Here is a 23,859-nt window from a genome sequence, read left to right on the forward strand (position 1 = left end):
TGCACTTTCACTTACCCAGGCTCACTTCCATTCTGTCACTCACTGACACCCATATTCACTCACTCACTCGCATTTCCTCACACTCGTTCATTTGCATCTCACTGCTTCTATCACTCACTGAAACTTATTCTCACTAATTCAGACCTGCTCATTTTCACTTACAGTTATACTGATTGTCACTCACTCACTTATTCTCAGTCATTCCCTCTCATCACCTCACTTTCACTCACATTCGCACATATACTTTCTCTCTTGCATGCACATACATCTGACATATTTTTCCACTTACCTTCAGCTGCTGGATAGACATTGATAACCTGGGAGAAACACCACTTCTTTCCACTTCCTGCACTGAAGCAGGAAACTGAGATCTGGAACTTGTGCCATGTGGGACAGCATTTTTTTAAATTATTGCAATAGTGAACAGTAGGCTCTTATTTTCTATTGGTGCAATAATAAAAAAATGGAGTCTAGTAACAATGAAGGTGGAGGTTGCGAAGTGCATATGTGTGTGCTGCAACTGTCCTCCGCACTACTCTTTTTAAACATCTGCAGATCTTTTACCTCTCGACCCCAATGGAGGCTGCCGCCTATCTTAAGTGGTAGGGCGGCCGCAGGGGAGGGCAGGAGTTTGCGGCGGGCAGACGGGGGCGGGTGGGGTTGAAATAATATAAAAAAAAATAAAATAAAACTTACTTGCCGCTCCTCTCCCGCTGACGGCCGCCTCACTACTCCTGTTATTGCCGTCGGACCGGAAGGGGATGGGCCTTCAGGGCACCAGCTCCACACCCTATCCAGATGCTGCTCTCATATGAGAGTAGTGCCAGGATTGGTCTGAGCGGCCCAGTTTGCCGCTAACACTGTCAATTGGAGCCTGTTCCTTTTCTCCAATTCTGCTGAGTAATACAGCCTGTTTGGAGAAACATAAGTGAGCATGTGTGTTTCGCTGGACTAGGACGGCCAGCCAAGCACAAATGCGCATTTATGAATGCACCCTACTCCTCCTCCCTGACATGCCCGTCCCACCCTATAGTTATTGCGAGGCTCAGACATACAGCATAAATAAAATAGCATAACTGAGTTATTGTCATTGTATTTATCATCTGCTGGTACGGGCTGTGGGGCGACTCTCCTCCACCATTACGGAGGAGCCGCCACTGCCCACCCTACTCTTTCACACCACCTGCATTTTAGGATTTTCTCTCATGCATTAAAAGCAAAATTGGATTACTGTGCCCTTATTGCATTAGCGGTGTGAATCTATGATGCCGGGCTTGGATCATTGTTACTCAAATGACAAACGAATGCGTGAGCAATTGACCAAGCATGAGGAAGACCATGCCTTCTTATGCTGTTAGACGTTCTGCATTTCTACCTCGAAACTGCATCATACTCTGTTAAAAAGTTGCTCAGGTCAGCTGTTTTTGCATCTCTCCTTAACTTGTTCCTTTGGGAACCACGGATCCCAGTTTAGATGTTTTTTGCTTGGCACAGCACATCAGCAAGCAATCTTTTTTCTTCTAAATAATTGGTGTGCGCATTTGTTGGTGAGCGAGTAGCTGTGGAAGCGACTGTGTTGTCAGCATGGTGATGGCTGGCTCAAGTATTACCTCCCCACGAGGCTGTAGCTGGATCTCAGGCCAGTTGTGAAGAAAGTGTCAACACAACCCTTTAAAGCCCACTCAAGCCTTGTAGTCCCTCGCCTAAGATATTGTTTGATCCCTCCTCAATCATCTGGTAGATATGAACTACTTATAATGGCATTAGTTGCACCTCCTAGGGGTGTGATGCACCCCCGCCAGGGCCACATTTTTGCAATAGAGGGGAGACGAGGGCTTGGATCGCAAATGATTTGTGTGCTGACCTCCAGCACTGAAGACTGCAGTAGGGTTGCTCGGATGCGTGGATGGGTAGATGGATGGATGGGTGGAAGCATTGACCGACCGGTGCATAGGTATACAGGTACAGAGACAGACATGCAGATAGATTTAGAGACTGACCGGGGCATAGACTGAGACAGAGATACAGAAGCAGTGACAGTAAAATCCAGGAAGTGCTAGACACCGGCACAAGCAGAGTAGGGAAGCCCAGCAGACCAGCGAATTGAGGAACAAATGCAGGGAGAGTGGTAAATACAGAGAGAGGGCCGAAGGGACCTTGGTGTAGGAAGGAACTCATTCTGGAAGCTCCAAACTCTGACAGGTAGATGTTGAAACGAATGGCTGTATGCAACAAGCATGGCAAAGCCAATAGGTCTTGTCTATTCTTTTCTAGCATGCTGTATAGCAATAGTGGCAAAAAGAAATTGTGATGATGCAGCCACTGCCTCATTTTGTAGGTACGTGCATTCTTTGAACTTGTATGCCGACAAAAAGACATGTTTTTTTATTTACTGTTTCAAGATGGAGCCGTTAAAAAGTAGAGTGAAAGCACAGTTTTAAAATGAAGTGCATAAGAGCATAACAAAATAAATGGTTGAACAGATTGGGAATGGGTCGGGGGGAGCAACACAGGCAAGAGAGAGCAACAGGATTGTGGGTTGAGGGAGAAAAACACCTGGGCAGAGAGAGCAAGAGGAGGAGGGAAGCACATGTAGGAGACAGCTGGAAAACAGATGGCCCTCTCAGAGTGCTTAAACAAAAAGAAATATGTAGTTCCCTGATAAGCAAGCAGTCAAAGCATAAAAGCCAAATGTAAAAAAAAGATGGGTTAAGAGGCTATGCTCCATGGGAGGGAAAACACAACATTGACAAAATCTAATAAGAAGCAGCCAAATGAGAGTGACAGGAAAGTCAACCAAGGGTAAGCAATGGGCGGGCTCCATGCCCTTGTATGTTGTTGAAAATCCAAAATATGTCTTTTGTAATCAGAAAGCTTGTGCTGCCTGGTAGGCTCAAACAAAAAGCAGACACTGCCAGATGGCGAGACAGACACATATACTAATGAAGAGAGTGAGGCAGAGCACAGGTATCTGTGCACGTATCTCCATTTTCCCGCAAGAAACAATACACATTGGCTCCATGTTGCCTTTAAGGCAAAGAAGGAAAGAGCTTTGTTAATTATGTCTAAGTTCTACGGCGTATTCTGCTAGCAACTAGACTTCTGTATGAAGGGGGAGATATGAACCACATGTATTCGCCTGTCGCGATTAGTGTGATATATTCACAAACCATGGTGGTCTGATACATCTTAAGTTCTTAATTGGAGTTAAGATCAGAATAAGGTCTGACTAAAAGAATCTAAAACAGATAGTGTCAAAATCATGCAACTGTATGCTTTATTGTGTTTTATCATGACGTCCCCCAAAGATATCAAGAAATACCGACACAAACATGCCAAAATGGAGCTCTGAAGTTTGCAGAAGAGTGCACCTCACTCTAAAAAAAGAACAATTCACAAATGCACAAAAATGTATAGAAGTATTTTACATGTTGTGCTTTGGTGATAATTAATGGTGAGTTTTGCTAGCTGCATTTACTGTTATTGTTGAGTCTTTGGCTCTAGTAGAAATTTGAGAGAGAGTTCTAGAAGACGTTTGGGCATTTCATTGGCCTGATACTCTGAGGTGTTGCTCATAACATCAGCGGCTCACTGTTTTGACCACAATAGTCCTTCAACAAGGTTGTCCACTGCTGTTCTTTTTTTTCATCACAATTCTTTATTAAAATGTTTTTGTTTTTTAAAAGTACATAAGCAATAAATAACTTTCATAAAGTAGTCCAAAAATAGCAAAACATTTTGTTCATGAATAAAATATGCAGTAGTAAAAATCAAAAAACCAAAAATGTAGTACCTTAAGCACTGTTTCTGACATTGATAAGGTAAATAATACAACAAAAACATTAAATGTGTATTCAGTAGAAATAAAGAAATATATATATTCAGGACTTAAATTCCTAGTGTAAATCCAAGGACATCAAAAGTATAAAACCTAGTCAAAATCAGCATGGCTTTATAATAGGGCTTCTAGTCGCTTCCGCAACCAGGCTGGTGCGTACTGCAAACATCAAGTTACTTTGCAAGCTGCCGTGTGCCTCTTGGTTGCTGCTTCAGCGAATAATGCACCTAGTTACTGTGGCAAACCTTAAAGTCTGAAGGGAGGGATTGTTCCCACATATTTGTATGTGTAGGAGAGCCCTTTTCCATACCTAGAGGGTGAGCCTGCTCGATGGGCGCAATATGGACTGGCATTATCAAATTTGCAAATACTTCCTCTGGTTTCCAGCTGATATCCGATGGCAAAAACGTGTTTTTTCACAAGAAGTAATAAGAATGCCTCACCTTAAGCCAGAGGTCTACAAACTGCAGGGTAGGCTTCTGGGGATGGGGGATTTTTAACCCCTTCCATGCTGGTGACGGAACCGCTCCGTCACCAGCCTCGGTCGCGCTGTGCTGGTGACGGAGCGGTTCCGTCACGGCCCGCTCGGCGCGCCTGCGCGGCGCGTTCTATTGAGCGGGTGGGGCCGTGACGGAACCGCTCCGTCACAAGCACAGCGCACCTGAGGCTCGTGACGGAGCGGTTCCGTCACGAGCATGGGAGCGCCGCGCGGCCCCCCTGCCCCTAGCGCTGCGGCGGGATTGCCGCCGCAGCAAAGGGGTTAAGTGATCTCAGTGGGGGGGCGCCGTCTCTGGCCAAGAGAAACATCATGCTTTGTTTTAAGTGTTTAAAACATGAGCCGCAGTAAGCCACTTTATAATGGACCATCACTAAAAACTTTTGTCATTTATATCCTGACTGGGAGTGCGTGTCCAAAAGGGTAACAAAGCTTTACTGCAATGTTTAAATATGTTTAGACATATTTAAACATTGCCCATTTAGCAGAAACGTGAACAAATTGAGGTGAGGGGGGGCGAGGATTTTTCTTTTTCTTTACAGAGGGGGGCGCTGCATTAAGAAGTTTGAAGACCACTGCCTTAACCTGTGGCTTTTGATAGAACACAATTATTCAGTTATTTCACTGTCCTGATTACCACCAAAACATAGATGCCTAGACAGAAGGAATCTTAAATCTATCCAGCAATAGATATTAGTAGAACACTAGGGTAAAGTGGTTAAAACAGTAAAGTTATCACATATTGTGGTATTCTGTCACAAAAAGCCACCACATCTGTCCACTATGTTACCGATTATACACAATCCAGATTCCTCCTCACCCCGAGAATAGCAGACACCAGGTTTCCGAGATGGACGCAGGCATCCCCGCCGTTACTAGGCAACGCGTTTCATGATGAGGCACCCGAGAGCAGTGAGGCCAATGTAACAGATTTTTACTCTCGGGCTATTAATAATTTTAGATTACCCCAGTTGCTTCAATGAGCTGATCACATTAATCTATGGAAAAAGAAAGTAATACAAAAAAAAATGCAAGAAACTTATTTCTGAGTCATTTGTTTCAGATGGCATGACGAACATGTACATGGTGTTTGCCCGGGGTGGCAAGTCAAATATAAATATATGGAAAGATGAGAGACAGAACTGGACAAGAAGAACTCGGAAAGTATATGGAACATCATTTGAACTAGGGATGCAAAATCTTCCCAATGAACACAACATAAGGAAAACACATATAGAATACTAATGCAGTGGAGTTTCACACCGGTCAGATTGAATGCTGTGGTTGGATCATGTGTTTACTTTTTGTAGAGGTTTTGCTGAAAAAGGAACCATGGCTCACCAGTGGTGGACCATGAGCGGCCCATGCAGGTAAGAGCGGGGGGAGGGGGGTTGGGGAGGTGGGTGATTCAACAGATGACCACAAGGGGAAATAAATTAAATATTTAATTTTCCCTCATCGTCGTCTGTCGAATCCACCCCCCCCCCCTCCCAACCCAGCCCCACTGCTCTTACCTGCACGGGCCGTGGCGGTGATGGTCATGTCCAAAGATTCAGAGGCCTGGGCATTATATATCTGATCTAAGAAGATATAACTGTAATTTCATTAGAACCCAACCTACTGGTGGCTGTGGTTAAATACATGGGAGTGGCAATTCCTACCATTTGGGTCTGTAACAGATGTTTTTGGTGGCTAGATTATTAGGTACTCAGTTTTGAAAACAGGTGAATCCTCCATTGGTAAATCTTTGGTGGAGCAAAATATGATCACTCTACGGCATGGAGGAGCCTACGGCCGTAGCACACAATAGTGCGAATACATTAGAAAAAGTTTGGACTTCCTTCATCACCTGTGTGAAGAGCAGAGGCATGACTAGCCGTGTCAATGTTTATGTGACCAATGCAGTGCAACATTCAAATTTTCGTAATATATCCTTGATGAAAGAAATTTAGGATGAAACCATCAACTCTGCTGCACTCTAATCCATGTCAGTGTATAAAGTATATCAGTCTTGACCCTTCCCTTGGGAACAGTCCAGCCTGAACTGCCAAGCCAGGTCCTCCCTGAACCGGGAACATGCAACTCAGGACCGGTTTCACCCTAGTTATGGGCTCATCAGCAGTCTGTGGGATCGGTATGCCCAGACGTGGGTCCAGAACTCATTGGGTCACTGGAGCCAAGCTGTACCCAGCTGATGAGCCCATAACTCGGATGAAACCAGTCCTGTGTTGTTTGTGTTCCGATTGAGGAAGGACCTGGCCTGGCAGTTCAGACTGGATTGTTCCCATGAGGAGCGTGGTCAAGACTGATTTCCAAACTCGGGTGGCGAGGTGAGCTAGAGAAGCGTTGGGGTGCTACCCCGAGCTAATGCCCGTGGTCGGACTTAATGCAAGCGGCCTCCCATCACCTTTTGTGTCTTTCAATGTGGTGCTTCTCCCTCATCCATGGTGATCCTAGAAGGAAGATTCTGAAAGCATATGAAGTGGCATTTCAAAGTAACACAACATATCTAACTTCAGATACACATTACATTTCTGCATTTCCTTTCCTTACTGGACAGGAAAATAGTGATCCAGCCCTTAATTACTTCAAGTCTGGACCATGCCAATCTTATACACTTGGGCTTGCCAGACTACTTAATAAAAGGCTGCAAGTTGTATAAAATACAGCGGCATAGCTTCTTCATAATCTTCCTCTCAAAACTAGGGTTTCCCCCTATCTTCGCTCCCTTATACTGGCTCCCAGTTAAGAAACAGATTCTGTTCAAGAAACTGATACTGACCTTTAGAGCCTTGCATCATGTAGGCACTCAGTTTCTTGTAACAAGAATTTTTTTTGACTTTACCAATAGGGAACTCTGCTCCTCCAATCCTACCCTGGCAGGGGTGCCAAGGATCAGTTGTACCTGGAAAGTGGGCACTCCTTTTCTTGGGCCTTCTGCTTGGAATAATCTTCCTCTTCGCCTTGTAGAGTCTAAACAGATTTTTAAGAAAAAGTTGACAACATGGCTTTTTGCTCAGGTATAACTTTTTCTTGCGAGTCTAGCACTGGGACTCTTTTCGGAGTACCTGTTGCGCTTTACAAATCTCTGTTCATCATCATCTAAGGTGGATAAGGCAGGTAGACCGAAGAAATGCCACTCACAGGTAAAATATGACAACTCTGCTTGGACAACAAAGGCATCAGTGGACAAATGGCTGATTAACTTCATTGACTAACTGTTTTCCGAACAATCTTGCCTGGAAACCAACACGGAGAAGACTAAAGAGTGAATGGACGCACTGGCAGCAGCAGCCGTCTGGAAATACAAAAGGGACAAGAATGTCTGCTCTCGAAAGGGAGTAGGGTGAAGAACAGTTGGTCACCCTTCTCCGCAGACTGCACGCCGCCACAACAGTGAGGATCCGATTTGGCCCAGGTGGGGAGAAGACAAAGCCCATCCCATCGACTGAAGGTGTGCGCCAGGGATGTATCCTAGCTCCCTTTTTGTTCCTGGTGTACACCAACGGTTTGGAAGGCTATCTGTTGGAAAGTTGTGTAGATTTTCCCCAGGTTAATGGTAAACGGATACCGATGTTATCTTATGCAGATGACACGGTGTTAATGACCCTAACCGCCAATAGCATGCAAACGTGTTTGAATGCTTTTGACGCTTTTATGCAAGGATTAGATCTAAGGGTCAACTTCACAAAGTCTTTTGCCATGGTCTGCGGCCCTAAAGGGGTAAAATCGCGTAGGTATATGGTGAATGACTCAATTATTGTGAAAGTCGATAATTTCAATTATCTGGGGAATTTATTCAATAAAACTCTGAGTTGGGATCCTTTAATATCAGCCCATGCTCAAAAGGCTACGCAATCTATAGAGGCCCTTTTCCGTTTCTCAAGTAAATTGGGTCAAAAGCCGGTTGCAGAACTAAAAATTCTATATAAAGCAAAATGCATTCCTGTTGCAACTTATGGCGCAGGAGTGTGGGGTATACAAAACTGTAACAAAATCCAAGTCATGGAAAAGAAATTTATAAAGCGCCTTTTATCTGTTCCATCTGGCTCTTCAAATAGTTTTTGTCATACTGAGGTGGGTCTTGAATTTGTGAGTGATACTATCCATGTCTCACCTTTGCTGCTATGGAGCAAGGTTTGGAGGTCTGATGAATTCTTGATCATTCTATGGAGATCCCATGGCTACTATACGTAAGGGAAACCTTTCACAAGATTGGATTGGGACACATATACCTAAACCCCGAAACTGTTGCCAGGGAGACCAAACTATCAATTAAGTACGCCTATCGTACTAGTTTAGGTATGTTAAGAAATAGTGAGCATGCAGTATATGATGGGGGTAAGCTGCAACAGCAGCCTTATCTATCATATATTATGCATGCCCAATGGCGTTTTGATTTGACAAGGTTTCGTCTTGGTACGTTGCATTTTCTTTTTGCTTTCCCGAAGCAAGCAGGGTGGGGTTAGAGACTTCCCCCTTGCCCCTGTAATAACAAAGTTTCACAAAATACTCTGCACCTCATTCTTTTTTGTAATTTGTATAAAGATCCAAGAAATCGGTTCATCAAGCCTGTTATGTTAACTCTTGGATCCTGCTATTACAAAGAGGGTTATGGATACTTATCATCTTTATCAACTCCAGCCATATGTAGTGCTGTGCTTAGTTTTATTAGATTAGCGCTCACTATCAGAAATCGATATTGAACAGCATTATTGGATACCAACGTTTATTATCTGACATACATCTAGCAGATTATTGTATATATTGGTATTCAAATGGAATGCACATGCACTTTACAATATTTTCTGTCTACATATATGACCCTTTTAACCTGAATGTATTGCAAATTCAAATTGGATATATAATATGTATTTCGGATGTTAATATAACTGTATGGCTTCTTCTTTTTTAATTATATGTGTAATGTCTTTTCTTAATTTGTTTATACTTTTATGATTCTACCTTTGAATCGAAATAAAGTTCTTTGACTGACTGAGTAGGGTGATCTGGAACAGGTGATGTTCTGAATAATGGAGAACGCAGGTGTAACTTGAAAAACGTAGTGACCACAGAGCAGAAGAAAGCATGACGCTAAGAGATGAGAAACCTCTGGTAAAAGAAACTGTCAGTAAATGATATTATACACACCGATGAGATGGATAAGGAAGTGAAAGATCAGATCTGGTGGGAGGGGGAGGTTGTACTCCTCAATATTAGTTGAATGAGGAGCAGCCACAAGGAGAGAAAGGTCCATAAGAGGAGTGATTTAAAAACAAAAATATATGGCCTAGATCTTGCCATAAAGTTATGGGTGGCCCAAGAGTCTCCAAGGCTTTACACACCCTGATTTAAGGACAACCTGAAACATAAGACAATTGCTACTGGAAAATGTTCTATTCTGCCTGATACTCCGAGCTCACTAGGACTAGGAAAACCCCCAGATTCGCATTAGATCTAAATTTATGTCAGGGTGAGGTGAGGAAATGCCCTATACCTCAAATGAACTCCGCGGTTGGGTATAAAACATCACATAGACAGAACATCTTTTTTGCGTCAGTAGACATATTAAAAGTCGTGGACTTTATAGAATTCAGCTTTATCCATCAGTTTATGATGATGGTCTCTGCAGTTTTCGAGACAGTTCCAAAAGGTGCTGGAGAGTGCGTGTGAAAGTGTGGCCCTACTATTACGTTTGGTCACTTTGCTTAAAATTTCAGAACTGTAGTAGAGGGTCATGGGAAGGATCTGGGACTTACAAGGGCAGGCTTGCCATTTAATGACCTAGTAGGATTGTTCAGCATGACCACTGCTGTCCATCTGAGTCAAAAAATGTTTGGTAATATGTTGCTTCTTTGTACTGGAAGTTCCAAACCAGTCTGAATGGCTACTATCGGACGGAAGTCTTGACTACCGACAAACTGATAACCATGCTGAGTAAGAGGGAAGTCAGCTACGCTTTCATTCATAAATGATAATATGCGTCAACTGAAACAGCAAGAAGCTCTGGGAATCTTATAGGGTGATCAAGAGATGAGAAGTGAGACTGCCAGTGCCTTGATCCTTACATCTCGTGCAAAGAATAATCAATCAGGGTAACAATCAGATCCTGGCATGGATGAGATGAGATGTCCACCAACATTGAAATAGGTCTAATAGCTATTCACACTCCACAGCTCCTGGGTCCCACCCCAGACGTGTGGCCAGGTCATGCGGTTGTATGCTTAATGACCAAGTGTTGGAAGAGAAATGATCTGGAGTGATCTTTAAAGTGTGTTATTTTATGTTGTGCAATGTGACTGTAAATGTATGTTCTTTCATTTTTTGTTTCTATTTTGCTTTACTGTTGTATTAGTTGCTAAAGATTCATACTTTTATTTGATGTCGCAGTTGAACAGTTAAAGAGGGAATCTTTCGGTCTGTGCAAAAGGTGACATTCTGGTCTAATATTGTAAAGGAACACCTGGGCAGTGAATAAATCATGTACTTTGGAAACTTATTGTAGAGGAAATTGATCCATGTTGTTTTTTGAAATTTGAATTTTACTCTTGCTGAATGATGTGGTATAAGCTTTTCTTCTGTTCTTCCTCTTTTTTTGCAGAATATACATATAAAAACCTGAAAAGAATTGCACAGTTCAGTAATAAAAAATCCCCCTGGTTCTATTTGAGCTTTGTTGAGTTGTGCGCCTGCTACAGAGTACTGTCCAGTGTAAAGGAGGAAAAAAATTAGTCGTTTGGGACCCTTTTGCTGATTCCCCAAAATCTTCCTCCCTGACCGCTCACACCTCACCCCCAAAAATAATTTCAAAACATGATGAAGTACTGGGATTTTTTTAGTGGTACTTTAACTATTGAACACTGTTCCACTTAGTGATATTTCACTTGCCAGCCTAGAGACTAAAAGCTTCTTTCTTAGCAACAGCAAACAGCAGTATATTCAGAATTGACACAGTTTCGTGCAATCCCTCTCAAAGCAACAAGGAGAGATGGGAGAGCATCTAAGGATTAGCTCTCTCCTCCAACTCTCTCCACAACAGAGGTGGGGGCGTCTATCCAACTGTAGGGGGTCCCGGCCTCCTCGCCACCCCACCAGAAACAATGCAGACCACTCTTCAGCGTTGCTGGGAGATTTCTCTTCTGGTTTTTCATCTTTCCTGCGGTCTGGAGCGGTAAGAAGTGAGTCCGCCTGCGCCAGAGCTGGAGAAAGGAGTTGTGGGTAGGGACGCGCCAGGGCCCTATGAGTAAGGGGTGTGAGAAAGGAGTGTGGTTTTGTTGTCCCTTTGGAAGAACTCCTTGCTCAGCAGTTCCTGGATGCCCATCCACCTCCCTCTGTAAGACTTTTGTGCTGCTTTTGTGCCCTTGCTAGTCTGCTAGGCTAAGGGGGTTCTGTCTGGGCAGGGAGTAGGAGCTGTCACGTGCTTTACGGCCCATAAAATCCCTTTGTCTTTTGGATTAGAAGGCACACATTCGATCATTCTCCTTCGTGGTTGGCTCCCGTGTTACTGGCTGCAATTTAAAAGGGGTCGCTGCAAGTGGTAAGAGGCTGGAGCCCGGCCTAATCCCACCATTGTCTGTCGGCAATGTGAGTCATGAAGAGGGGTCCGCGACCTCCGCAAGGCTAGGTGCCTCGTTATGGGGCTTGCTTACTGTGACGCCTCTCAAATGCTCCATTTAATGAGGACTTAAAAAATTGGCTTTTGAAAACTTCAAACCCTGCACTTGATTCATTCCTTTACTTCCATAGTAGAGTGACTGTGTGTGTGTGTGGTTTTTTCCCTTCCCATGGTTTTGGCTGCAGATGATGTGGCCAGTACCTTAGATTCAAGGCTTGTCACCGCCGACCTGACGGCCATTGGCCTCCATCAATTCCTTTCTGTAAATTTATCTCCAGCCAGTCCAAGTACAGGTTACAGGAAATTTAAAGTAGCAGGGAAAACCTATGCCTTGCTACATGAGACATCCTATCATGACTATATCAGTTCCTTATTAGTGCCCCTGAAGGTGATTCTGTTAACAGCGTTAAGTTGTAAAAATTGCCTTGCGCTCTTTCTCATGCATGTAAGATCTCTGCCGCTCTGCTCATGCACTCTTACATGTTTGCTATTTCATGCAATCTTTTCTAAAAAAAATAATTAAATAACTTGTTTATTGACCGTGACTTTCATAACAATGTAGGTGTCTCATGAATATCCCCTATCTCTGACCTCAAACAAAGCAATGCTTTAGATTCGGAATGGTAGAAGTGGAAAGTGACACAACATTAATTTCTAGGCACAGAAGTGTGGTCTATTTTTATTTTCCCTACTTACATCATTTGCTGGGTGAGTTCATCCAGTGGCCAAATTGTGTTCCTATTTTTTCCCGTTGCTCTGGGCAGGAAGCCATATGATGAAATCACTGCCTTAATTAGGATGTGCAGAAGTCATCTGGATCTTACCACAGACAATGTTGGCCAGAATTGTCTATTTTCTTTCCATTTGTTGCTGGGCTGCCTAACTGTATTCATATGAGAAGCAAGCATGGGCTTCTGAAGGGACCGGGAAACTTACATGTGGTTCGCTGACTCAATACATTTTCCTGGCTGCTCATCTTGTAGCTGACAATGTTGGTAATTCCAGGAAGGTCTAGACTCACTTTCAAGCACAGACAAACTCAAATCTCTGAAAGTAATCTTCTGATGTAAGGATCTGACTTTTTCAGGATCTGATAGTGGACCAGACCATTGAGAAAGTGTCCTTCTGTGCACCAGACCGGAACTTTGACAAGGCCTTCTCCTACATCTGCCGGGACGGGACCACCCGACGTTGGATCTGTCACTGCTTCATGGCTCTGAAGGACTCTGTGAGTATTTTCTCTGCAAGTTTGACAAACCTCTGTAGGTGTACTGTGTTTTATTCTCACCAACAGGCAGCCTTTAGCTGTCTGTCTGCAAAAGACCTATTGCGAGCCATGCTTGCTTACTACTGGTTGGCTTTCTTGCCACTCTTTTTTGCTTGCTTCTTATTCGATAGCTTTTCTTCTTCTTCTTTTGTTTGTCCCTCCCATGGAACATAGCTTCTTTGCCACACTTTTGATTGGATGAGTTGTAACTTTGCACTCCTCGCACTCAGGGAACTATTATGTCCTTTTGCTCTGAGCACTCCATGAGAGTGCATGTGTTTTCTTACTCCTTGGTGTACTGCTGCGTCCTCTCCAATGCCTGCAGGACTGGAATGGCCATAGTGGGCACTAGGCATTTCCCCGGTGGGCCACCATGGTGGGGGCTGGTTGTTACAGGGCTGTTTTTGCAGCATAGCTGCAAAATCGTCCCCCGTAACAAAATTGTCCGAAACCGGCCCTGCCAAACAGCTCGGCCACACCCCCAAACCCCCGGGGGCTGGCCGACCACTTTGCCAGTGCCGGTTTTGGTTCCCAGTCTGTCCCTGAATACCTGCCCCGCGCTCCTGGCATTGCTGTCTTCGCTCCATTCTTGCTGTCTCCCTCATGTGCTGTTTCTGTCATTACCATTAACACACACGTGTTGCTCCCTCCGCCCTACTCTGCCCATTCCTTTCCCTAGCCTGCTTTTTTGCCATTTATTCCTCTCACCCCACCCACCTGCCTAAAGCTTGTCCTTTTCTTCCTCCGCCAACTCCTTTGTTGTACCCACAGCCTCCAAGTCCTTTAAATATGAATTTTTTTATGTTTTGAAGGGCCCTGCAGTTGCTTTTTGCTGTTGGGCTGCTCCAGGTGGCAAACATGGTGCCCATGCCATTCCGTAGGTGTGACGATGTTGCACTGTATTATTAAAAAGCATTGGCAAAGCCAATAGGCCAGGAAAGCGACACCTGTGGGGTTGCAAATGCTTGTTTTCCATCTGATTGTCAAGACATCGAGGTTTGTGCTCGTCCTGTGTATTCAGTCCCAAAGGGTGGCCTTTTTACCTGATCTGTGCATTACTTGCTATGCCTTTTTTCTTCCCATCACCTGTAGATGTTTTATAGACTCTACCTGACTTTAAGAAGTCATATACCTTTGTGTGGTATTGGTTTTGCATAGATCTAGATGGGCCTCTGGGGTAGGAAATAGAGGATCCATTACTTATAGAATTAGATTTAACAGAACAATAAAGTAAACCTTTTTAATCCAAACTTTGAATTGGTGTTGGGAAGTGATTATCGGTGCACTATCCCTGATAGGATTATAGCTCTGACTGTATTCAGGGTGGGAATGCACCTTGGAAGAGTGTGTCAATACACCAATTTACATGGCATTCCTGTCCTTGAACGCCTGCTCCCTGCCTGTGGGGCAGCCTTGCTCCTTCGTGATATTGCACCAAACTAAGTAATATTTCACAAGAGGGAAAAGGATATACATGAGCAAGTTCACAATAATAAAAAAATAAAAAAATAGAAGTGAGTTTGTGATATTAAATCATGTAATTTCTGAACTTAGAATCGCAATGCTGGTACTAACGGCTACATTTGAAATAACTTGGCTATTTACATTGCCCTTCCCGCTCTTAACTGGATACAAATCCGTGCTCGAGAAGATACAATACAATCAAACAGTTTTATTTTTTGTGGTAGCGAATGAGCCCTCTGAGAGTAGGAAATATCATATGCTTTGATGTATAAATAAATTCGTGGCCAAGCGTTTGGAGATTTTATGACCCAGATCTTGCACACAAAAGGTGACGGAAGGAAATCATGCAAATATTACAACCACTGGCAATCACACGGAGTAGCATTCCAATCCATCTTGTTTTTGCCCACTACTGCACCTCCGATTAGACCCAGCCACTAAATCCTGAACAAGAGACTGTACAATCCACAGAAATGTGGTATGTTCCAAACTCTATGGGCATTTCTTCGTATTCCTCTGTTCTGATCATCTCTTTATGTTACTTTTTTTTGTTTTGCTCAGCCTCCAGACTGCTTGTTCTTTTTGTTGTCATTCTAGCTTGAAAGGCATTTCTCTTGCAAATGTTTAATCACAGCTGTTCTAATGAAGTTTGAGACACAGGAAACTTTGGGATAATTCTGGCTAGTCTCCCTGGAGTTTGTGTCTTTTTTATAGGCCAATGGAAGACAGCATGAAGATGCTCTTTCTGTGAGCTTAGATCTCTTCCTAGCCAGTTTTACCCAATGTACAGGTGTCTATGTAAAGCGCTGGACTAACTAGGGGATCAATGGAGTGTTGACAGTCGGATGAGATTTTACTATTGTGTCTGATCAAATATTGCTTCACAGATGTGGTAGCTTGCTTAGCAATTCTCTTTGAAGAATGCTTATTATTTCTGCATTTAATGATGGTCCCGAAAAAGGTGTGCATCCGCCCTAAGATGTCTAAAGTCCAGCGGCTGAGTGGCGTTGCTAGATAAGTCTTGGCACCCGCATCAGGCTAATGACTATTGATTTTTGATCTGCAGGGGGAGAGGCTGAGCCATGCTGTGGGCTGCGCTTTTGCTGCCTGCCTGGAACGCAAGCAGAAGCGGGAGAAGGAGTGCGGTGTCACCGCCTCTTTTGACGCCAGCCGCACCAGCTTTGCCCGCGAGGGCTCTTTTCGCGTGACGTCTGCCTCCCAGCAAGCGGAGCGGGAGGAGGTGATGCGGCAGCTGCAGGATAAGAAGAAGAGCAAAAACAAAGGTAAGGGGAATTACCGGACTTGGACCTCCTTGGGATACAGAACAGGTCATCTTGTAATATGGTATTATAAACTGTCGCTAAATGCTATACTTACCGATATATTTGCCCTCCGACCGCAATCCTTTCAGAACTTAACATCAGACATGAGCTCAATATCTAAGAAGCATGGAGAGGCGAGAAGTTGGGATTACAGAATTATCTTTTATGAAGCAGTTAGACTAGGGCCTGATTTAGAGTTTGTCTGATTACCGCGTCACAAATGTGATGGATCTTATGTCCACCCTATTATAGGTGCCATAGAACATAACACATTTATAATATGGCGAACAAGATATCTGTCATGTTTGCAACAGAGTAACTCATCCACCAAAGTCTAAATCAGTCTCTGAGTCTGGTGCCCCGCCTTATGAGCGAAGCAGACTGCCAAGGAGGGGCTTTAGCCAGGATGTGGGGGTAAAATGTCATGGTTCAGAAGTGAGTTATGCCAGAGTGTCACGAGGGATGAATGAGTTTGTAACATTATTATGTGAAGGCCAAGGTGTGAGCCTGGAGTGGATGGAATGTGAATTTGGATTCAAGTTTGACCAGTGGTAAAGGCTGGTGTGCAGGGAATAAGCTGAGCTGAAGCGTGAGCGTGAGCGGATCAAGCAGGCTGGAAGTTCTCGGTGGTCTACCTGATCCAGGTGTATGTTCGGTGCCGCAGAGGACTGTGTGACTGATTTCCCTCTGCGCTTTCAGTGTTTTATTTTCATTGTTGGGAAATCTCATTTGAAAACACTTTTCATTGTTCTTTCGACACAGTATTTCTCTTGTTGAAATGTCACTGATCTCGATTATGAGTGAACTAGTCAGATTCACAAACTGCATTTTGTAGTATGTGAATGGTACAAGACTAGTACTACCAGGGGCGTAACACAGGCCCCTGCAGCCCCCACGGTGCGGGGGGTCCTACCCCCTCCAGAGGGCCCCATCAGCACCGCACTTCTGCTGGGGAGCTCTAGATTGAGTCCGGAGGGGGCCCCTTCACTTACCCTGCAGGGGGGCCCCCCTCAAGGTTTGTTACGCCACAGAGTACTACTCACGTACTACAAAATGCTATTCACTAACCTATGTGCAGAGACCTCCGCTGCACTGGTTTCGTCTGTGTAGGTGTATCTGCCACATGTGGGGAGATCTCAGTGCATGGTGGAATACTTTTAGTAGTAAATGTGGGAGGGACCGGGGAAGTGGCTGGAAAATGAGGAATGCTAACTCCTAAATGGGTTGGGGATTAGGAGAGGGATAAGGAGAAGTTTATGGAGAAACAGACGAATACTGACACCCACCCACAAAAGAGTCAACCCACTGCTGTTTACAAACGTAATTTCTAAAGTTACTATAGCCATAAAGGTCCCAAAACAGTTGTAACTGTACTGCAGCTCGGTTTGGAAATAAATCTAGTACCACAAATGGCCATTGGCAGGTACTGCAGCTTACCCTGATAGAAAATAATGAGGGCCTGGACTTAACACATCACATCATAGGAAATAATGAAAAAATGTTCGACTTTGAAATGATACATAATTGTTTTATAGTATAAAAAAGTTAGATTAACTTAAAATTTAATTATTTTAGGATTCTTTTTTAAATGCTTTTGATAAATAGTAACAACAGAGGACAATTTAAACAGTCGCTATGCAAAGTGGTTGTTCACTGATAGTGTATTTGAGAAGACGGATATATCCTATGGAACAGGGTGGGGGAAGAAATGGAAAGGTACAGGAAAGCTAAGGTGGGGGGACTGAAGGGGAGAAGGTAGGCTGGCAAGAGAAGGTGGTTGATTCGGTAGACTATGTAGAATCCTCTTGGGTGTGGCATGATGTAGCAGTCTGAAGAGATGGTAATGTGGTGCAGCGTAAATCTGATAGTTAGAGGCGGGCTATTTTCTAGTTGGGTTCTGAGTCTCTAAGGTAGGGTGGACGTTAGCACGTGTCCAAAGAGAGTAGCTGGAAATGACAGTGGGTAGAGGCGGAGACCGGTTGTGTTCCAGAAGCGGGCGGGGAACACGGCTGTCCGAGTGAGGAAGACGTGGTTATGATGGAGCAATGTTTAACCCCTCTACTGAGCCCGCGATTTTGCGGAAGTGCAGCACTTCCGCAAAATGGGCGGGCCGCGTCGGCCATTGGCCGACGGCAGCACCAGCGAGGCAGCATGGAAGGGGTTAACAACCTCTAGTTTCCGAAATGTAAGCAGTAGGACATCACGTTCCATAGCAATGGGGAATTTTCGAAGTCTCATAGCTTCGTACAGGCGGAGTGCAGCACTTTTACCCTTAGGTCAAGGTAGATTATTTTCAAAATTAATATTTACCTATCTAAACAAATATTAACCTTTTAATAAAAAATTCAAATTGTGTACAAATATGACACGGTTTTAATTAAAGTTACTAATTAATTCAATAGTAAAATACTAGTGAGGATGTTTTTTTTAAATGTTGAAAAAAATGTGATTAATATATACATATTTCATTTGATGAGATAATGCTCTAACATTTTATGTTATTAGTTATAGGTTGATAATTATTTTACATTATTTTTCAAATAAGTTATACATTAAAGTATTCAATATATATATTTCATATTTGGTATATGGTATTATTTTTCCCTGTACTTTACCACAAGGAAATCTCTGCCAACGTGTGAAAACTAGTAACTTTTTACTCATAATTCTGCCTTGCTAACTCCACCCCCTGATTTCAGGAGATGGAAACATTTAATTCTGCGCCTAGGTGTAAATCTATACTCGTAAATGGTGAATAGCAAAAAAGTGTTAACTTGGAACCGAGTGCAGCAGTATATTAACGTAGGAGTAAATCTACACGTGTAAATGTATCTTTGTGATTCAGGCCCTGCCCGATATAAAATTGCAATCATAAAAAAACAAATCGCCCGAATCATATTTTGACATTCCAAATAAATGGAATTAATTGCCATTAACCAAAAGTATTATGCTACTTTCTGACATCTCTGTATAGTTGGGGTTGCCACTGAATCGCACTGATGTCGAATTATATTTTGTTTTTTTTAATGACCAAATTTGTGTCAAATTATATATTGTTTTTTTTTTAAATGACCAAATTTGTGGGACATTTAAAAATTGCACCATTTTCAAAAATAGTTTGTTTGCTGTCCTGCTCATGGATTCTTGTTTGTGCGTTTTATAGCTGAAGCTGCAGCGGCGGCAGCAGCGGCAGCGGCTGTGGTTGCAGCAGAGACGGCATCGGTACCAATGCAAGGAGTCTCTACCCAACCTGGAAATGTTTCCCCAACACAAAGTGCTACAACACCTGTGGACAAGAATGACGGCCGGTACCAGCACGCCATCCCTCGGAGGCATGCACCCATCGAGCAGCTAGTGAGGCAGGGTTCCTTTCGTGGCTTCCCAGCCCTGAGCCAGAAGAATTCTCCCTTTAAACGCCAGCTCTCTCTGCGACTCAATGAGCTGCCCTCCACCCTGCAGCGCAAAACAGACTTTCAAGTGAAAAACCCAGGTGAGGCCTTCAAAGCATGCATCTCTTAAAATGGTTTGATCTCTAACACCACAAGAAACATAACTAGAATTTGAAACTAATAGAGCTATAACAGGTCTAACTCAACAATTTGCATTACTTTCCAATTGCTGAGCTTGATTTTCTGCACCTTGGTTAGAGATTGGTGAGTTTTAGTGAGTGTTGGCCTAGAAAAATGTACAAAGGATGGAGGTAAGCTTGTGTCTATATTGTGCCCAGTCGAGACCAGGCTTGCTGTATCTAGAAGGAAAAATAATCGAGAGATTTGAGTCGGGCACTAGTCTAGGCTTGACATGTCTAACATAGAGATCACCATGTACAGAGGTAGGTTTGTGTCTAGGCTTGATTTAATATGTCTGATTTCTACTGGAATAGGGTGAGTTGCTGTTTCTAGGCTGGAGATCAATGTACAAAGTTGTGGTTTTGCTGCAATTGGCCTGGAGATGGCTGGGGGTGGTTGACGTGAGCTTGAGCTGTGTATGTTGGAGACTAATAGCAGATTTAGAGATCAACATGCTGGTAGGCCTGGGTGTGAAATTCCACTCTTCTCGCAGAGATTTTCCTCATACTGCGCTCTGCATAGCGTGCGGAGTTCCAAAAAATTCCTTGCTCGCGCTCGCCGGTGTTAAGTTGGGGAGCGAGGTAAATCTTACACCGGACCACCTCCCGGACATATTTCTTTACACAGGTGCTCATGGATGGTTGCTACTGCTTGCATTGAGAAACCTTCCGTTTGTACTGAGGAAGCTGCCGCTCAAATAGAATATCTACTTGAGCAGTAGAAAGAAGCAGCGCCCTCTTGCACAGTGCCATTTGTGCTGATTTTACGGCTCAGGAAAAACACCCGGCACTAAAAAATAAGCGCTAACAGCATAACGTAACGCACTCCGCCGCTTGCGGAACTCTGCGTAGCATGGCAGAGTTTTTGGTCTCTTTGAAGAGTTCCAACTCCGTCCAGGCCTACACGCTAACATGTTAGTGAAGTTTTATCAAGCATTTGTTTACTCGAGGGTTTCTTGGTGCTAGTAAGGTTGGAATGTCACAGAAGAGCAGATGAAAACGAGGATTACAGATTAAAGTGGGTTTTGATCTACTTTCTTAGAGGTATGTAGTTATAGGAATTTTGGAGGTTGAGAGACACTGTTCCAACAAGGAGGCAGATAAGAGAAGGGGTCCTTCTGATCTACAGCTTTAGAACCACGGAATAGAATATCTACTTGAGCAGTAGAAAGAAGCAGCGCCCTCTTGCACAGTGCCGTTTGTGCTGATTTTACGGCTCAGGAAAAACACCAGGCACTAAAAAATAAGCGCTAACAGCATAACGTAACGCACTCCGCCGCTTGCGGAACTCTGCGTTGCATGGCAGAGTTTTTGGTCTCTTTGAAGAGTTCCAACTCCGTCCAGGCCTACACGCTATCATGTTAGTGAAGTTTTATCAAGCATTTGTTCACTCGAGGGTTTCTTGGTGCTAGTAAGGTTGGAGTGTCACAGAAGAGCAGATGAAAACGAGGATTACAGATTAATTAAAGTGGGTTTTGATCTACTTTCTTAGAGGTATGTAGTTATAGGAATTTTAGAGGTTGAGAGACACTGTTCCAACAAGGAGGCAGATAAGAGAAGGGGTCCTTCTGATCTACAGCTTTAGAACCACGGAATCCCCCCCAGCTAAGGTTTGAGGCTCACTGAGCTCGGACTGGTCTGATAGGAGTGCGGGAATCAGTGGACTAAACAAAAAAGCAGGTGTTTTAGGAGACTGAACAATGGTCCATATACAGAATTTTGGAAAAAATGGAGAATAGGTAGCCAAAGAGCTATAGCAGAAGGCGGAGACTGCTGAATCGATGCTCTGAGATGAAGATTCTGGCGGTCTCATTCTAAAGATGAATACAAGTTTTATCATTCCTAGATATACTGCATTATGGTTATCAAGTGTAAACTCAAGGAAAGCAGAAACTGCAGAGTGTTGACCCTCAAAGGTCAGGAGAATTATGTACAACGTCTGCATCTGGAAGGTGCATGGGGAGGCCATTAGGGGTTATCCTGGTGGTTAGATGACATTCAGAGTCTTTTTTACCTGATAGGCCAGTAACGTGTGGAGTGCTGTAAGCCTGGGCTAAACTCAAAGGGTTTAACCCCTTCCATGCTGATGACGGCCCCCGTCCGTCATGCATCACGGTGGGCGTGTGCTGATGACGGCTGGGGGCAGTCATGAACCCGCCCACTCATTAAAACGGCCGCACAGGCGCAGAATCGCGGCCACGCCCAAGGGGTTAAGTCAGGATACCCGGAGTTCCGAGCAGCCACCAGGCACCGCACCATTGGTTTTGCCTCTGTAAAGTTAAGTATTTTAGGCACAAGTGAAAAATTGAAAGCCTTGAAAACGGATGCGGGACACCAGAAGCCTAACATAGTTATACTGCCCTTGAAGCTATGATTCTAACTGATATACCACAAGTTTTTACATAATGTCTTGTAATTTTGTAAGCAGCATCCAAGACCATTGCTGCTAGGCAGGGATTTGAACACTGATCATCTGCAAAGAATTGCCCAGCATCAGGGCTGGACTGGCTACCGGGCGTTATGGAATGCTGCTGAGCTGGGGGCTGATTTCGTTGATGGCATTAGTTATCATTAATTACCCATCCATCAAACTCTAAATCAGGCCCTAGGTGTATTGTATTCCGACAAATTCCGACATTGCCTCATCCAATAACAATGCAGACTGGCATTTACGGTGTAGTTGGCGGTGTTTAAGGTTTGAGGATGGGTAGCATTAAGAGTTAGTTAGTTTTCAGGTGCAGGAAAGGGTAGCTTTAAGTCGTAGCAAGTGGTTTTTAGGGTTCACACTTTGTAGTGTTCAGGGAGGTGTGACATTTCGGGGCAGCAAGGGGGTTATAGGGTTCAGAGAAGAGTAATTTTAAATCTCAGCATACTAGATACATTTAATTTAAGGTGCAAAAAATTGCATTTGAAGTAAATTGCGTTTAATTATATTGTAATGTTAAAAAATAAATGCTAATATATATATATATATATATATATATATATATATATATATATATGTGTGTGTGTGTGTGTGTGTGTGTGTATATATATATATATATATATATATATATATATATATATATAATCTAAATTAACATTTTGGAATTTAACTGTATGTAGCTAGAAATAATAATTAGAAATGCACCTCCAAAGTAAAGTCACCACAGATGTAAAAAAATAAAAAATAAAACACTGTGATGTTAAGGTACTCTTGATGGTCTCACCTTGATGTAATGACTCTGCATGTCAAAAACTGAGAAGGTAACGCCTGCCAGGACCTTGGGCAGGAATGTAGAGAGAGGAATAAGCTAAGAGGATCCAAGGAGCTTAACAAAGCCTCTATGTGCATGCTTCTCCAGCCCATAGACTATTTATCTAGGAATTAAAAAGAAAAACTCCATTCCCTCAAGGAGTGCCATGTTAAGGTATGTGTGGAGTTCATGATGGAAAGGGAACGGGGAGGAGGCTGGGACTGCAATAGAGCAACACTTTCCTGCCTGCTGCTGTCAGGAGAAGAACTACAGTGGCTTGTGTGTGACCTCCTGGTCTTTGGGCCAAGGTCCTGTTGTAACACAATCGCTTGAATTGATACAGAGCCACAGCTCACACAGCTTGTTAAATAAATTATCACTGCTGTTTGGAGTGTAAGCACTCTTTCTGCTGACTTTTACACAAAGACAAGGGAACCCAAAAGGTATGCCATAGGGACCTTGGGCAGTATCATGTTACACAAAACAGTGGTCCCTATTTACAGACACAATAGTATGCAGAAGCAATAATCACACACTTGATAAGTGATGTGTCTTTTGTCCAGCCGGACAAGAAATTTATTTTTTGTTCAGAGAAGTATTTAAAAATTTGAGAACCATTAGATGCCAAGCGGGCACAGCCGTGACCCTTAACATTCAAGACAAAACAACGGAACTGGTGGCCAAAAGGGCAAAGCACAAATACGCCTGTGTATTTGTAGTCAATATTACAGACTTAAATTGTTTAGAACACACCATTGCATTTCCAATATTGCATTCATATATTGCATATGGGGTTTTGGTCTATGGTGCCCGCTTGGCATCTAATGGTTCTCACATTTTTAAATACTTCTCTGAACAAAAAATAAATTTCTTGTCCGGCTGGACAAAAGACACATCACTTATCAAGTGTGTGATTATTGCTTCTGCATACTATTGTGTCCGTAAATAGGGACCACTGTTTTGTGTAACCCTCTTTCTGCTGAAGCACACAGGTTTGGCCAAATCAGTGGGTAATTTGTAAAAAAAAAAAAGAAATACGTGCCAGGGCTCTCG

The 23,859-nt window shown here is 43.4% G+C and overlaps 1 protein-coding gene across 1 annotated transcript in view; it reads left to right on the forward strand.

The window, feature by feature from the left end:
• The window catches only part of NUMBL (NUMB like endocytic adaptor protein), a 268,204-nt gene that overhangs the window by 229,960 nt on the left and 14,385 nt on the right, over positions 1–23,859 (forward strand). Inside the window, exons 6-8 of the mRNA XM_078660405.1 lie at positions 13,037–13,177; positions 15,747–15,963; positions 19,166–19,492. Coding sequence (XP_078516531.1) covers positions 13,037–13,177; positions 15,747–15,963; positions 19,166–19,492 — 685 coding nt within the window. The remainder of the gene's footprint in view (positions 1–13,036; positions 13,178–15,746; positions 15,964–19,165; positions 19,493–23,859) is intronic.

The sequence above is a fragment of the Lissotriton helveticus genome, chromosome 9 (assembly GCF_964261635.1).
Source record: "Lissotriton helveticus chromosome 9, aLisHel1.1, whole genome shotgun sequence".
Lineage (NCBI taxonomy): Eukaryota > Metazoa > Chordata > Amphibia > Caudata > Salamandridae > Lissotriton > Lissotriton helveticus.